The sequence below is a fragment of the Lemur catta genome, chromosome 24 (assembly GCF_020740605.2).
Source record: "Lemur catta isolate mLemCat1 chromosome 24, mLemCat1.pri, whole genome shotgun sequence".
In the NCBI taxonomy this organism is placed as follows: domain Eukaryota; kingdom Metazoa; phylum Chordata; class Mammalia; order Primates; family Lemuridae; genus Lemur; species Lemur catta.
This window is the reverse complement of record NC_059151.1, coordinates 9127851-9145502: the sequence shown is the minus strand read 5'-3', so window position 1 is coordinate 9145502 and position 17652 is coordinate 9127851. Positions and strand designations below refer to the sequence as shown.

Below are 17652 nucleotides of genomic sequence, written 5' to 3'. Positions count from 1 at the left end.
GCATGAATGAATGCCAAAATGTAAAAGGTGTGTTTTCCCTCATTTTTTGAGTCTTTTGTTTCATAGAAAAGCACAGAGTGACAAATCAAAATTAAAAATGGTGTAGAGGAGAGGGAACTTTATAATTTCTTCATGCCTTATGTTTCATTTTAGCTATAGTCAAATGCCCATCTAGGAGGTTCCCAGATGGATAGTTCCATGGGGTATGGGCAATTGCATAATGTCTTCTTGCCTCAGTTTCCCCAAGTAGAAATTGGTATCACGCCAATTTAATTCCCACAACTCCCTTGTGGGAATTAAATGATGACTATTAGTACTCCAAACAGAATTTGGCCCATAGCGCATGCTTATTGTTTGCGTTGGTGGCCTTAGCCTGTCGTGACAGGGCTCTTGGGAAACTGCCATTGCAATCCGTGGAATCCGTCCTCCATTGAAGCTTCACATTCACTTCTATCAAAAACCAGCAAACAAAAGGAAACTCAGTTCCTATATAAATAACTAAATGAAAAGTAAATATAAATAAGTGAAAGTTAGCTCTGGAGGGATGGGGGGGGAAGAAGATGGTGTATATGTATAGCCCCAAGCTGGTGCTCCCAACGTGGCTTTAGTTCAAGGCTCTGCACCCTGGGAAAGGTGTAGCTTTAGGAGGCCGTAGGAATCGTCTGCTTGATTAATAGATAATAATAGCAGTTATTAGAATTTCTTACATTTGCCAGATCTTACAATCTCTTATTAAGTAGTGATGCATCGTCGCACGTTTGTGTAGCCCAAGAAGCATATTAAGAATACCCACAGCAACATCACTCTGCAACGGCCATCCCATCTGTTGACCTGCCCTGTCTTCCATCACCCGCTCCTGCTGGCCATTTGGGAAATCTAGTTTCTCCAAGTGACTTTCGGAAAGACTCAGACCATGGGGGTGGAAAGTTGTTTCGGGACCGTGTGGAGTTCTGAAAATGGGTGGCGTTGCTTGTGGCAGCTGTGTGGGTAATGCTGAAAAATCAGATGTTTAACTAAGGGAATGGGAACATCAAAGGCAGATGGTACCAATGTCATAAGCGATTATAGTAATAAGCATTCTGCGCGCATCAACTCTGCTTTTACCTGGGAGTAAAGGAAGAACTAATAGCAGCTGGAATTACCAGATGAGATGTGCGTGTATAGATGGAGTTTTCTTTCTCCTCTAAGGCTAGTGTCAGCCGTCTGATAGGAGGGATGAGAAATTATGACCCATTCTGCTTCTTTCATCTGGACAGAAATGAACAGGCAGCGTCGCCGGGGTTAGACAGCTCAGGACTCTGTCACCCCTGGGAAATGGTGCTGGGGCTTTGTTCACGAAGGGAAGGGGGACAACACGGATACGTGCAAAGACCTTCCTGAGACCCATGCCTATCCTTGACCTTGAACTTTGGGGTTTCACAAAGCCTTGGCCACCTGTCGTTGGAAGGAAGCGCGACAGGGTACTCTGCTGGTGGGCGTCCATCATGGACTGACCCCATCTTCTGTCTGTACTAGGAAAAAACATTTTCTTGCATAGCGACAAATATTAACTGAGTCACTTGTATGGGAGGAGCATGGGAAGAAGGCAAGCAGAGCCCAGGAGGCCCCCGATGCCCTAGGGTGGGCTGGCTCGTGCGTTTTGGACTCAGCTTGGAGAGGTTTGCCTCGCAGAGGTTCAAGGAAAGGGCAGAAGAACTTAGACCTGGCTCTAGCAACAGCGCATGGTCCTCGCACTCTGGGGACAGTGATGGGGCACCCCGAGAAAGGTTGGGGACAGGCTCTGCAGGGGGAACGCACACGTGTATGGGGCCCCTACTCCATGGCGGGCTCGGGGTCTGCACTTTGCACGCGTCACACCTTTTTGGCCTCTTACCAGCCAAGCGGGGAGGTCCTGCAAATGTCCCTCGCCCGTGGCTGAGAGCCGGGGCCTGTCGTGGAGGGCGGGGCACCTATCACTGCCCAGTGCGAGTCGCTGCGGCGCTTTAGCAAGGTTAGTCTGGCAGGATCGCGGGTCAGCCGGAGGGAGTGCCTGTGGCCGACAGTCCAGAGACTCTCCGGCGACACAGTCTCAGCGCTACACAAAGCAGACCCTTCCTTGTGCAGACTGGAACCTCCACTGCCACGCGGGGCCCAGCGGGTGGCGGTGTATTAGGGGATGTGGCTGGAGTTCTTTTAGGCCCTATTATTATTGTGCAGAAAAGAAGCAAGACCTGCATGTAGCCGCTGGGACTGACCTGGGCAAAGGGCCTGTGACTTCCTGTCACCTCCACCCTCCATCCCATCCCTACATCCTTCTGTGCCCAGTGCAGGCATCAGGGCAGGTGGTTCAGACATCTCGAACCTAAATCCATTGATAAGCACGGCGAGTGCCCGCTGTCACTCCGGTGGCAGGAACCTTCTCTCTCTTCACTCCCTTGGAGGGGACTCTGTGACTTACGGGGAAAGAGCTGCGGGTCGTGATCCTGACTCAGATCCACCCCTTTGCCTGGAGTGCCAGGGCACCCCCAGATGGAGAGGTCACAGCAGGGTTTGGGGTGTCCAGGCGACGGTGGCACTGTCCCCCCCGAGCTGGGCACACAGACACCAGAGACTTCATGATGGCTGAAGCTGTGTGTGGCTAGTCGAACCTCCAGCAACTCATTCTGCACACCAAGGAGTCACCTGCTTTAGAAAAAAGAGAGAGGTGACATTTAAAGTAGATTAAGTAGATTTTCTGTTATTGCTTTAATAGTGCCCATGCAACATTTGCTTTGCCAACCAGCAGAAGTGATCAGAAAATGATTAGAGTTTCTCCTGCAGATGAAATTCAGATTTTGCATTGATGCTGTTTTATGAGCTGAAACTATTTTAAGAGCCAATTTATGGTTTTCTCTACTAAAATTAGATTTAAAAAAAAAAATAATAAGGGTGCACAGCACTTGGAGGATTGTCATTAATAGCTTGCCCTAAGGCAATAATATACTGTGTTTACCATTTTCTTTAAAAAAAAAAAAAGAGTTTTAAATTGATATCATTTAGAGGAGAGCGGTATTCTAGTTCATTCTACAAAAGCAGAACGGAGCCATCTTCTGCAGGGGTTAGAGGAGTAATTTACTGGGGCATTTGCCTAGGGCATTACCCTCAGGATCTGAGGGTTTCCAGAAGGTTTAACTTTCAGCCTCCTAATCTCAGATCTGTTCATTCTCATAGAATTGCCCTTTTGAACAATTTCCCCTCCTGAAATCTAAACCCCTAAGAGCATCGCTATTCCCTCTCGCCCTGGAGAATCCCATTAGAAAAGATACTACTGGATCACATCAGAACTTTCCATCCACCCAGTCCTCATGCAAGACCCATAAATCCGACGCCATGCAAAGTTAGCTCCAAATCTGTGGACTGCTTCTCAGCCAGCTTACATACAAGGACCACCTACCTTTCAGGCCTGGGAGAAGCCATTCTTGCTGCAGAAAATAACAGTCCTCCTTCTTTTCTTATGGCTCCAAGCAAGGCGTTGTGTTGATTGGTTCGCTAGGGCTTGCTTTTGTCTTGAGACATAATGCTGTGTTTTTCTTGTCCCGGAACGACAGGAACCCACTGGCATCGACTTGCCGCTGCTGGATCCCGCGAGCACCATCACGACTGTCACCGGGCCGAGCGCCTTCAGCATCCCTCTCCCCATCCGGCAAAAGCTCTGCAGCAGCCTGGACGCCCCGCAGACCAGAGGCCACGACTGGAGGATGCTGGCACACAAGCTCAACCTGGACAGGTGCGTGGGGCCGGGCTCCAGGACGAGTTTCCGTCTGTTAGACACAGGTCTCCGGGCCTGATGATCGTTAGATGTAGGGGAGCATTCCTCGCCTTCCATCTGCACGTCTATTTACTTTTTCATCCTACAAATATGTATTAATACCATGCTCCTTCTTTGCACATGCGCTGTGGGTTTGCACGCACGGTGCTGAGACACATTCTGGGCTCATGTGACATTTGTAAGTATCAGGTTTTGTGCTCCACTTTGCAAAGCTGATGGGCTGAGTCTCCCTAAATAATATAAGCTAATGATTATTCCTCCTCTGCAACCGAGCAGGACCTAACATTTGAGGAATAATTAACATGCTGCCACAGCCTGGATATTAAGTCATATGAAGAGACCTCTAGAGCCTGTGCTTTGGAGAATGTCGCCTTCCCTGCCGAGCAAAAGCCAGGGCGTGACCTGTCAGAGATGATCAGAGCCCGGGCTGGAGAGAAAACACAAGTCTCTCGGTTTCCTGTTTAGGGGATGACCCGTAGACATCCTGTCTCTTAAATTATCTTACTCAGAGTTGAGGTTAACAAAGTTAAACATCATGTCTCTTCTCTGGGGCTGATCTAATTACATACCGGCTCGTCCTTGAGGGCGGCTCGCTGTCAACCACCGTGGAGCCCGACACTTCACAACAAGTGGAGAGATGGGGAGGGTCGGGAACGAGAAAATAGATTTGTAAGTCACGCCCTTCCCCCCTCTGCCCGATTGCAGGTACTTGAATTACTTCGCCACCAAATCCAGCCCCACCGGTGTCATCCTGGACCTCTGGGAGGCACAGAACTTCCCAGACGGAAACCTGAGCATGCTGGCGGCCGTCCTGGAAGAAATGGGACGACATGAGACAGTGGTGTCCTTAGCAGCGGAAGGACAATATTGACCCACCCTGGAACAAAAAGTCGGGGGCCGTGCAGGGGACGTCCAGACCAGACCCATGAGCTTCACAAGCAAGATCCCAGCAGGGGACAGAAGGAAACCAGCTACGCCCTCCAAGCTCCACGCCCAGTGCCCTTGGCCATCATCAATGGTGTAAATGTGTACCTTGAATTTCGATTATCAACCTGATTTTCCTCTTAGTTGGGCTGTATGCTGTGTGGTCCAGGATCTTACAGTTTCCTAGGAAACGCTTTTTATCGCTATCCAGATATTGTGGATAAACTTTCTTAACCAACCCAATTTCTACAAATGTTGTTTACATCCAATGGGACAGGGATGCGACGAGGTCCACGGCTCGTTCTATTTTTGTTCTAAATCAGTTGAAGTCGAAGCCGTGGACGCTTCACCTCGTGTCTATTTCAGATTAGTCATTGACAGAGAAATCACAGACTTTTGCTACCAGGCAAAGTGCGCATCCAAGTGTCTCAGATAATCCTCCTGTCCGTGTTCTGTTTCTAGAACCTGTAGAACCAGTGTTGCTGTTTTTTGTATCAGGGAAGTGGAGAATCTAAGTGTAAAACAGAAATAACTGAAAGACTCCTGGTTCCTCGGAGGGAGCGTTTGGGGCCCTTCAGGAATGAAGCTGTAGCATTGCAGGGAAGACAGAAATTCATGTTCAACCACACAAATGAGCATTTTTTTCCACAATGTGTGTGTTTGTGATAATGCAATTTGAAGTGTTTTTTTTTAAAAAAACAAGTATCATTATTATGGATGGGTATTTACAAGTATTCTAGTAAAAGGGTTTTCTTTTAACTTCTGTTCTTGTTAGCAGTACTGCTAGTATGGGGGGATTGACTAGACCCGCCTCACCCTGTCACATAGCAACGTAGGTGTGGTCACGAGTTTAATTCCACAGGGATCGGTTCCTTGACCTATCACCTTTCTTCCCCCAGCCTGCCCTGGGAGGGTAGTGACGGCTTCCTGGCTTTGTCCCTCTGTTCTCTCGGCTTGCTTTGGCAAGGTCCCTCTGCTCTGAGTCATTTCCTGGGATGTGTCCTCTATGATGTTCACTCACCATAGTGGTCGCGTGGCCCACGGGGACTCCTCGTGGTGCTCTGGCTACTTCAGAGGCCGTGGGGTTGTAGGAACCGACTCTGGACTGGAGATCAGGAGACTAGTTCTCATTCTGGGTTTGTCACTGGCTGTGCCACCTTTCTCCCTGGACCTCAGTTTCTCACCTGGAAAAGGAAGGGGTGGGATGAGATGAGATCACGGTTCTCAAATCCTCAACTTCCACTGTGATGTGTCCAGTCCCATTCGTGAGTCTGAAGATGACAGTGAACTCCGACCTGGGTCATTTATATCGTCACTAGTCTCTCGCTCAGGCTACATTATGAGTTTCAAATCGTTCCTAACAGAAAGGTATTTATTCTGACGTGCAGTCTATTTGTTTGGGTTAAGTCTTGTCTTTGCATCTTTGCATTAGGCTGGTCACTGAGAGACGGCATCCCTTTATTGTCATCTTCTTGTCCCCTCTTGGGACTCGCCTAGCCTTCCTCATTGCAAAGTCTGGGTTGGTCTGTTGAGGTCAAGACCACTCCTACAAGTTCATCCACCCGTAGTAACTTGGTGCATTTTTTTTTCCTCTCCCTTTAATCTCTGCTTTCATAATACTCAGTAGCATTTACAAAGGTTATTTAATTAGCCCTTTGAAAACATTGTATCCTGCAAAATGTTAGTAGCCAAACCGAAACTGAACCACAAGCACCCACGTGTATGAATCAGAAACTTCACAACACGGCCGTGGTTTACTCTGGGGCTGGAGATTTGAATTACAAATCCTTTACACATTTTTCTCCCATCTTTCCACATAAATTTCCTCCTGTATTTTGGTGATTTCTTGATATTCACAGACTCCTCCATCCTCCCCACTGAGAAACTGCTAATACCTTGCAATGGAGCCTTTTCTCATTTCTTCTCTTTTAGACATACATTCGATAATCTCTCAGGCCAGCCCCTGGCATTAGAATTTCCGTATTTAAAATATTTGTTACACTGATAGCAGAAGGGAGAGATTACACTAATAAAAAGTTCCGTGGATCATGTTTGTACTAATGAGTAAAACTGTATTCTAAATTAAAAATCAAAAAAAAATATATATATATATATATTTTTTTTTAAAGGAGGAGGAGGAAAGAGTTGTTGTCCATTGCTGCATCTCAAAATAAACTTGTCACCATCACTCCTCAGTACTGGGGTTGTGGAATCTTCTAGGGAAACCAAGAACTAGGAAGTCGGAACTGAATGCTCCAAGGCACTCCTGTGCCCAGTGAGAGGTAGAGGGAGCCACTATGGAACTGACTATTCAGGTGAATCTATTCCAGAACTTGTACCAAAAACTTGGACTACAAAATCCACCAGCGCAGAAATATTAAGCATGGCAGGGACGGTGTTGTTACAGTTATTGAGGGCCCGTGGGGTTCGCTTCACACGCTTGGTTTATGCTTTCAGCCTCCCATCACCAGAAAAGGGAAGAGTGACTGGTTTCTGGTAAGCGAGGTGCTCATATCTCTCATAGATACCCTTTGCTATGTTTCCTAGCCGGTAAATGACAACTTCTGTACACGCAAGACACTATTGTCCATTTTCGCTGCAAATGCTGATCTCCTCCTCCTTTGGAGCAAAGTCCTAGCTGTTACATTGCTCTCAACTTACAAGGTGCAGATGCAACACGTCATTTTGCAGGGAGCCACTTCATCAGCCGGTCCATGGGGTGTGTCCTGCTGCCCCAGGTCTTCCCTGGAGCTGGGCTCACTCCAGCTGGGCGTGAAAAAAACAATCATTTGTGCATGGCGCCACCTAGTGGTGTGGGACACAGCCTACCCTGAGTTTAACACAACAACACTAGAAGTTGTAGAGTTCAACAGCATCTTTGTGCCAAATAGACGTGGGGAAATTTTCAGGTCAGATGTCTACTTTTCTTATTCTCACATTTTTTTCACTTCCATCACCCATCTCAGAATTCCATGACATTCTGAGCCTGGCCCTGGTGCTGTCACAGCTCATCCATGCACATCCTCAGTTGCTTTCTTGTGATACAAATACGTAAAATCTCTATAAAACAGTCTTTGGAAGGTTGTCATTTTTAACATTTATGGTTTGCATTGGGCTTTGGATACTTTAAATCTCCTTACTTTCGGTTCCTTAATATTTGTCTTGGGAAATACAAGACGTATCCACTTAGAAATGTGCAAATCTATGTCTAAGGAAGAGAAAATTATGCTTGTTAATCACGAAGAAGGAAGAAGCTCGTTTTCCTCTGCATGTGGGAACCCTAAGGCAGAGGTTCCATCCTGTGTCCTTTTCTTCTCCCCACACTTACTTACTCAGATGGCCTCAGTGGGCTCGGACGGAATAGAAGTTGGATCCAGAAGAGGTGACAGGCACACATGGTGACAAGCCTGTGTGACGCCGAGGGTCTCACAGCCAGCGGCCTTTTCCCAAACACCATCTTCCAAAGCAGACCCCCGCCTCTGGTACCCAGAAAACCCTCCTCCTCCTCACAGGCGGGCCGTTTCAGCTCTCCAAGGGCAGGACAGTTTTGTGGGTGAGATGTTCAGTCTTCAATTGCATCGTTACTAGCCATTTTCATAGACACTACCATTTTATAGATCGTAATCTCTCAACTATCAAAAAGTAGAGCCATTTTTAGGGACAAAGTCCTGGAGACTTGAGTCCAGGAAACTCTGGAAACTGCGCATTTGGTACCTTTTTTTTGTTTTTTTAAAGGTATTTGTACTATCAATAAGGTATCTTAAACGTCAATGTTTCGAGGGTGGAATTAGGACTTTTCGCTTCTTCTGGAGATGAGCAAACTAGGCTCGTGTCTCGTCCTATGTGTCTCTGTCGGGGACACAGCAGCTGTGCCCTCGGTTCCTTTACTCTGTCATCAGTGTATACAGAAGGGAGTTAATAGGTGGTCCCCATCTGCCCAGACTCCACAGGCCTTTGGGAGTCTGCAACCATACAAGGACCTGCAAGAGAGTGTCAAGAAGATAAAAAAAGTTGACTTGTTGGGTCTTTCAGTCTTCAAGTTCAATGTGGGTCTGAGCTTCAGCCAAGCAGTTGTTCTACGCAAGTCGTCAGTTTGACCCGGAGCCCACAGGGCAAGTCCAAGGCTAATGAGAGAAAGGAGGGCCATGGGCCGTGGGAACACAGCTGGAATGACACTGGTTCCTGCCCATCCTCTTTGAGAAAAGGGGGGCTTCTGTGAATCAGAACATCATTGCTCCAAGCCTATTATTTTTCAAGATGCTAACGGGCAGTGAGCATTAGGTTTTATAGATCTAATAAGGAAGAATATTTTTATGGTTGATGATCTCAAGTTAACAAAACGTTTTTTTACCTTTCGAGAGTGCCTCACAGGACCAACTGTTACCCTTTGATTTCTTTCTGTTTTTGTTTTTTTGTATTATTTTTATATATTTTTTTAACCTTTTCGGAGCTAATGACTGAAATCCTTAGAACTTTTGCCTCTGTGTAATGAAGTACTGTTTGTGTACCCTAAGAGATCTATTTGTATAATCTCTGGCTGTAACGATCACTTTGAAAGATTTTCCTTGCATCTCTAATGATTTTTTTAACGGAATAAGGCGTTAAGGGGAATAAATATATTGTAACTGATGTTTATTTAAGCCCAGGTTCATGGCCAAGCAAGCCAAATGAAGTCATAAGTATTTCCAGAATGCTAGCTTCAAAACCTATCTTTGAGAAGCGGGGAGATGGCTCTGCAAGCCACGGGGTGGGTTTTCTCTACAGGCTTAGTCTAGCGATGAACTTCCTGAAGCTTTAGGTGGCCGTCCCCGTTTTCACAAATGCCACTTTAACGGTCTGTCTTCAAACACGTTTCTAGCTCCCAGATTTCCCAGTAGACCTGTCCCCTCCCTGTATTGATTTGTGGTGGGATGTTAATAGGCTCATTCAACCAAACGTAACATATACCCCAGACCTACCTTCAGCGTGGTCAAAGGAGGCATCGGCAGGACAAACGGACAGGTACCGCACAAACGTGCTCGTCCCCAAAGCCAAGCAGTTATTCGAGGCTATATCCCAGCCCTCTGTATACTCAGACTCTTGCATACTGAAGGGGATTTTTTTCTGAGATCTCCCCGAACCCCAAGTTGGGAATCCATCCCTGTAGAATATCATGAGAGTCACGGCCCACTAGTTGTTGAGTACAAAGCAAGGAAGCTGTCCCCGATAGTCAGCTGTCCCCCAGCCGTGTTGCTTGCTACTGTACACCACCAGCCTTTAACATGCCATTTCAGATTGGGGCTTCAGCAAACTCATACATGACAGGTCATGACACTTACTTACAAATAAGCCTAAGTTTGGTGTCATTTTTTCAATTCCAAAGGTCTACTGGACTAGGCGCTGTCATACCTGTGGTTGAACCTGATGCCACCGTCCCGGGGTGGGGTGAGCCTCAGCGCCGGAGTTCAGAAGGTGACCTGCAGGGCTCAGGGTGGACGGGCGCTTTCTCGGCCTCTGACCTTCAGCACGGCGGGGAGGCCACGGCAGAGGGTCATGACCCGAGCCATGTCCTACATGATAAAACAAACCCAATCAGAGCAGCATGCAAGAGCGAGAAATCTACAGCTAGCGGAAAATGCCTTTGTCCTTGTATATTCTCACAGTCATTAGGGGTACCTGTAAGTGTCGAGGTGACAGCTCAGATGCGTCCTCCGGGCCACGGAAAAGAGAAAGGACAGCGATCAGAACCGGTGGGACGCGGATGTGCGTTCTCTCCCGCACCCTTGCTCACACCTACCACTGGGAAGTGAAGGGCCCTGCGCCCGATTGCAGGGAATGTCACCGCTCTGTGTGTGTGCTGGATGTCACTGTTGTACGTATTGAGTTTAGCATTGAGCTGTCGCACGTTGGTGACCTTCCCCTTTGCTCTTCCTGAAGACGACGCCCAATGCTTGTCAGAGAACCCCCCCAGCAGTCTGTGCCGAAGGGGCTGTGTCCCGCACCTGCTGTCCCCTGTGGAATGGGTCAGCTGCAGAGAGGTCGAGTTGAGGTTTTGTGTTCTGTCATTTCTCTTTTTTAAACCAAACACCACCACCTTGGCTTTTCTGAGACGGAGCACTTCTTTCGTTGTTGTGGAGTTCCCTCTTGCTGTATCTTCTATGCAATTCCTTTTCTAAAAAAATAAAAAAATAAAAAAAAATCCCTGGCGGAGGGGTGGCCCCTCGGGAAGTTTCGCCTGTCACCTTGCTAGTGGCGGTGGGGCCCCAGCGCTGGGCGTGCCTCTTTTCTGTCCCCTGGCTGCCAATCCCGATTTTTCCTGCAGTCCCCCTCGGTTTGTAAATTGCCTGCATTTATTCTGTCAGCCGACATGTACAAAATGTAAGAAAGAATTTTTAAACAGGTAATAAATTATATTTATAAGCAACAGAAAGTGCCGCCTCCTTGTTTCTTTATAACAAAAATCCTCCTTCTTACTCAAGAGTCACCGGGGATTTCTTCTGTAGGGCACAAAGCCTCTGGGTCCGCTGTGGATGGTGATCACAACCTTCCCTGGTCACAGGGTGAGGTTCTGGAATGTTCTATTTGCACACAGCTGCATGCTTCAATCACCCGAGGAGCTTTAAAAAGAATGCCTAGGTCCCCCCTGCAGAGATGCTGATTGACTTGGTCCAGGTATAACCTGAGCATTGAGTTTCACAAGCTCCCAGGTGACACTAATTAGTAGTTTAGGGTGAGAACCAATGTCACAGGCAGCCGTCCCCAACCTTGTTGTCACCAGGGAGAAATTCACAGACAGGGGAGGGTAGGGGCAGGGGTGGGGGCGTGGGAGCAGAGCTCAGGCGGTGACAAGACGGGGAGCGGCTGTAAACACAGATGAAGCTTCGCTGGCTCACGGGCTGCTCACCCCCTGCTGTGTGGCCCAGTTCCTGAGCTTCATGGAAGACGATTTTTCCCCTGGGGCCGGGGGGTGGTGATGCACGGCTGGTTCCTACCAGGCCAGGGACTGGGGACTGCAGTCAGACAGCATCTGCATCACAACTCTTGGGGGGGGAGGATGGGGGGCTGTAAATGAAGAGTGTCAGGCCCCACCCTCGGACGTCCTATTTTAAATGAAGTTTGCAAATAATGATGCCAGTAGGTAGAAAATAAATGAATGGTGATCCCAGTAGCACGGGCCAGAGCTACAGCAAACAGCAGAGGAGTCCAGCCTGGCTCAGGACCTCCAGCCACTCCCTTAAAGGGGAGCAAGGGGGCAGCTGCAGGTGACAGGGGGACGGGGAGCAAAGGCTACCCATTCCTCAGCGAGAGAACTCCCTGGAAAGGGGTCCTTGGATGGGCCGCAACCAGCCCACCCCTGCTCCCAGCCTAGGGAGCCGGAGAGCAATTGCAACAGCACCGAGAAACCAGCCCATCCCATGAGCTGGCAGACAGACAGTGACTTGAACCTGATCTGACGCTCGGATCACAAACCCAGTGTTCGTTCAGGGGGAAGGAAGCGATGAGACTATGGCAGCTGGAACCTGGTAAGTCAAAGGGAGAAGTGAGGCTCGTGCCTGGGAGAGAGAATTGCAACTCCATCTAAGAGAATGCAGATTCAGTTAAAACCAAACACAAATTCAGAAATTGCACTTCACAAAGAAAACCTACAGTGGCCGGCGTACACGTGGCCCGTTTGCCACCCACTGACCCCTGGCTCTCGGGGCTGCAGCAGCTGGGATTCCCGTCCGGGAGGCCCTCGCAGGACAGCACACAAACACGGTCAAGGGCAAGTCAGCGAGGGACCTGGCCTGGGGCCCTGTCTGGGAGCTGAGGCCACCGGAGGCCTCTGGCAATGGGCCGCCTTCTGCCCCTGTCCCTCCGTCCCAGCAAAGGACCCTCATCTGTCCCAGAGCAGCTGTCAGAACCTGGGGTAGGAATTGCTTTGCAGAAACAAGAGTTTTGCTGAAAGTGGGGTCATCTTGTGCTTTTCTGCTCTGACCGGGCGGGACCCCCAACTTGCAATTCATAAAATACCAACGTGGAGAGAAGAGACTGTTTTCCTCAACTGGGTTTACTTTCTAGTTGCCTTTAAGTCCTGCGAGAAGCTTGGCGTGAGCCCACAGCACACAGGGTGGGGTGCACGGAGGCTGGGAGAGGCGGACCGAGAGCAAATCTCGGGGGGGGGGGGGTTTAAATGTCACCAGTTGTGCATCCTATGAAACTAAGGTCACATAAAGCCATACTCACAAGCATCTGCCACGTGCCTGGTGTGGGGCCACCGCATACATCACATATTCATCCCACTTGTCCCTCGTAAGAGCCCTACCAGGTGGGTGTTTTTACCCCAATTTGCAGGGGGGAAGATGGGGCTCAGAGATGCTGTCGTTTTAAAGGACTGAAAAGTGAGGACTGTGGGATTCTGAGCTGGGTCAAGCTGAATCCTGGCACTGGGGACCCATCTGTCCCCCAAGCCACCCGCTCAACACAGCCAGGCCAGCCCCGGCCACGCGCAAACCCTTCTGTCGCTGGAAACTGTCCAAGGTGCACACCCAGACTGTTCTGGGCTCCCCTGGTCCTGATCCAATCTCCGGCGGATCCCAAACTTCCCACCCTGCCCTCCAGCGTTCACAATCCGTGGAAAAACAATCCTAACATTTTCTGTCTCCCTCGGCAGGGGGGTTTCTACTCCCCCCGGCAGGGGCAGTGGCAAGAGCCTCCTCCTTCCACACCCCAGCACCCCAAATGCAAAGGCCTGGCCTCTGGGTTCCTCTGTCATCGCCAAGGACTTTGTCCACTAAGCTGCACCCACGCTGTTCTGTGATCACACCCCACCCTGTCCCCAGCCCTTCCACCCCCCTCAGGGCTCCTTGTCCCCAAGACCAGGTTTACGGGGCCTATTAGCTGCCACCTCGATTTTGTTCCCTCCCTACTCCGGCCCACTGGTGACAATAATTCTTACATTCCAGGACCTGGTGCTGCGTGTGCCCGATCAACCCCAACCCTGAATGAATCCAAGTGTCGATGATAGAAAAATAAAGTCACAAACCACACAGTGGCACTCTGCATTGGTAGTCATAGCTCACGGGGACAGTTGAGTGCTTGTCGCGTGCTCCGTGCGTGGAGGACTCCATCTTCAGGACAACTCCACGCGGTAGATGTTACTACTATTCTTACCTTAAAGGAGAAGAAACCGAGTTAGAGGTCAAAGCTTGCTACTCACCCATCGGATGGAGCGAGTGAGGCTGGACACACATGGACCACTAGTCACCATTAGCATCCGCAGCCTGACCCAGCCCCTGGCACTGCCATAACCCCCTGGCTGTCTCTCCCCAGCAAGCTGTCATTTGTCACCGTGCAACTGAAACCTTCACGTCCCTCAGATACTGCCATCCCTGCCCTTCCCCTTGCTCTCCGCAGATGACTGTGCTCCCTAATGACAGAGAAAATAGGAGCCATCGGACCATTGCTCACCCTCCCTCTCCTGCCACAAAATGTACAAACTTACCTGCGTCTGCCACCGTCGGTCACCTTCCCTCCTGTGACAATGTGAAACTTTCAAAGACCAAAAAAAAAAAAAAATAGGCACAACTATAAAATAACAGTCACGTTTTTTTCCAAGGGGAGAATGAAACCATTTTATTTAGGGGAATGTTAAAACAAAGCCATATACAATTTGTAACAAATACAATTGTTTGTTCCCTAGTCCTGAATAGTTACAGTATATACAAATTCCGTAAGGCACTGGTTCCCCGAAACAACACAAATGAGTCTTCTTTTCAAACAAAACCCCTATATATTGCCAACTTTTCTCCAAAAAATACAGCATTGTGGGTTTTTTTTTTTTTCGTTTTGTTTTACAAGAGGAATCATAACTGCTAAATGAAAACACTTCTGATGTCATTTCTTTCATTTCCACGGCTACGTGACTCAGTTCTCTAAGGAGATATAACTACTAAACATGTTCAAGTTCAAAATAATAAACTTCTCTCAGTGCCTTTCCACCCACAAACAAACAAAACCAGAAAAGACCAACAACATAAGACTCCTAAGATGCATGGCCCTAGGAACATGGAATTCGGTCATTGTCAAGTACTTGCTCTACTTGACTACACGCCAATGGAAATGTGTCAGAGAATTCCTCGTAAATAAAATCTCAGCATGTTTTCTAAGGAGCTTTCTGTTTGGGGAATTCAAAAATTGTCACTAGTGATTTTTGAGCAGTGCTTTCCAGGAGCTCAAAGGCCTGTCTCGTCATACATAATGTTTATAGCGCTTTGCTTGAAATTTAACAGTCTACACACTTTTATAAATAAATATTATGTTTCATTTAGTACTTTATCATCCATAATATTTTACTCTCTAATCCACATAATGGAGTTGACCCAGACTCCAAACCGAACATAATATTTATATATACATATATATTTATATAATATATACACACATAAACTATAAACCTGAACATCTCAGCATACAAAACTTATCTAACAACTAATAATTTAGGATTCCTTTGCAGGGGAGGGGTTAGAAGAAATAGTCAAAGTCTTAGTCTTTGAAATAGTCCCCAAAGTAAGCTATCAACTACATTATTAATTTCCAGGTTCTCACTTACTTGAGTAAAAGACAAAACATAAAAATAACACAAAATTCACCTCCGAGCTGCTAGAAATTTTTAAATGATAAAGGGTTATTGGGAAATGAGTAGGTAGTCTTTAAGAACAATTTAGTATTATCTAAGTAAAGTGGATTTTGGTAAAATATAGAGAAAAATCTATTCCTAGTTAAATTCTTGTCTCATTGAGAAACTATAATAGCTAAATGGGTCTTATTAAGTATCTCAGAAATACTTTTAAAATACTCATGGTGAATAAGTCAGGTCAGGGATTAGAAAGTAAGCTACTTATTTTTTCCAAAGCAACCAAATAATATAGAAGAACTTTGAATACTATTTTAATTTCCTCCAGTTCTTCATTGGAACCAACACCTCCTTAAAAATCTACTTTACTTTTCCATCATCACCTCCGCATCAAATATTCTGATTTGAAGTTCAAGTATTTACCAAAAAGAAAACACAATTTTAGCTAAGAGGTAAACCCAACCTCACTTAAACTTAGGAAAAACTCAAGAAACACAAACGTCTCTCCACTTAACTGGCATAACTGTTTACTTATGTGTTTGCAGAGGATCTGTTTACAGGCACTGAAGTTTCTCTCCAAGGCTCAGATGATTAAAGTTCTAACCACGTATTACTTCTAAGCTATCACAAACAATAGAGTGTGACACAAGAGAAAGGAACATTGACATTGCTACTGAGGTTATTTTAACATCAATAAAAGCAGCATTCCGATTACAATTATATTTAGAACCAACTGTCTTACTCTTGAAGACAAAACCAAAAATGTTTCAAATTCAAGGATTAAGAAATTCTTCCTTATGGCTTATGTGGTTACGAAGCATTGGGGAGTAAATGCAAAATTGAGAACGCTGTGTGTCTCCCTAATAATTCTCCCAAACTGTAAGCACAACTCACAGGCAGTCATTGCTTTGGGATGTTCTCTGGATGAACAAGGCACCAGCTGCAAGCCTACTCCAGAAGTGAGGAAAGTACTTGCCCATTTTTCAGGCAGCTGTCAAATTTTCAAACATCCTCCATGCTTCAGTCACCCAGTGGTGAAAATGTGCTATAAAACACTGCCCCCTGGAGTATTTTGGAAGGAATGTCTTTTTTTTTTTTTTAAGGTCAGGGGGAAAGAACTTCCAAATTAGAATTTTGAAAGCAGCAAAAGAAAACCACAATAAGAAAATGTACATGAATCACGGTGAGAGGCAAGTCTGCGATTCTAAACGTCACTGTATTTCCATTGCTGAGGAATACCAGCCCTGCCAATGATTTTATCCATGTTGTTCCAAAGTTAAAATCCTGTAAAACTCACTGGGTAGAGAGAGATGTTTTGCACAAGTGCTACAGAAAAGAAAAATTAATAAATTAAACAGTGAACTGAACATCATGAGAATAAAACGAGTTGGCATTCCTTCGGTGGGAAATGATCGCTGAACATGTACATCTTCCACCCCTATGTATTTTGGAATAATAAACACACCAGCCACAATATTTTGTGGCCTCCGCTAACTCTCTTCTGCTGTCCCCTCTGTAGGTTACATTTATCTATTTTTAAAATAAAATTTAGTTAAATTAACTTGACAGATGCTTCCTATCTTTTAACTCTGACACACAAAAAAAGAGTAACAAAAAGAAACTATCCTTATCTATATAAAACAAGGTACATGTACTTTTTTCCCTTGTGCTTTTGAGATTGGCTCCTTTGCATACATAAGAAACAAACCTCTACCCCTCACCTTCCTCTCCTGTGCCTGTCGACACGTTCTTCTTATAACACGAGAGCAAATTATCTCTATTTTAAAGCACTTTGTCTTCCACACAACTCGTGGCGATTTTATTTAAGATCGATCCTTTGATTCGAGAGATCAAAAGCATGCACAGGTCAATTCTCTGCACATGAAAACACCTTTGTGTTTAATGAAAAGGAAGGAATTTTGCCATAAAACGAAACGTCTAATGTCATCAGAAACACGAAGTGGTTTCTGAGGAACACCCATTGACACTTCTATGAGAGTCACATAAAACCTTCATTTGTTCCATGTTGTCTGAAGCCGCAAAAGGCCACCCGCAGGGGGTTCCAAAATGTGGTCCCAGACAGGTGGCATTGTACCCAGGTGCATTCACATTGCTGGGCTGCCCAGAGTGGTCTGAGGAAGCCGGGGCGTGGGGGGGGGGCCGGGGGGGGTGGTGTTATTAATAAAATGAGCTCCAGTCCAACTTCACAGACTGACTTTTGGTTTGTAGAGTGCAACCACGTTTTCACCAAATGGAAAAACACATATTTTCATTGACCTTCCAGGAGAGCTTCTGGAAGAACTTTTGTGGTTATTATTTCAACTATAATAGTATAAACCTTAAAACC

General features: G+C 46.7%; 1 protein-coding gene across 2 annotated transcripts in view; it reads left to right on the top strand.

The window, feature by feature from the left end:
• Nucleotides 1–5310, top strand: part of UNC5C (unc-5 netrin receptor C) — a 344945-nt gene extending 339635 nt beyond the window's left edge. For both annotated transcript variants that reach the window (XM_045536735.1, XM_045536736.1), the window contains 2 exons: nt 3567–3745; nt 4493–5310. In XM_045536735.1, the coding sequence (XP_045392691.1) occupies nt 3567–3745; nt 4493–4658 (345 nt within the window). In that variant the 3' untranslated portion in view covers nt 4659–5310. The remainder of the gene's footprint in view (nt 1–3566; nt 3746–4492) is intronic.
• The last annotated feature ends 12342 nt before the right edge of the window (nt 5311–17652 follow it).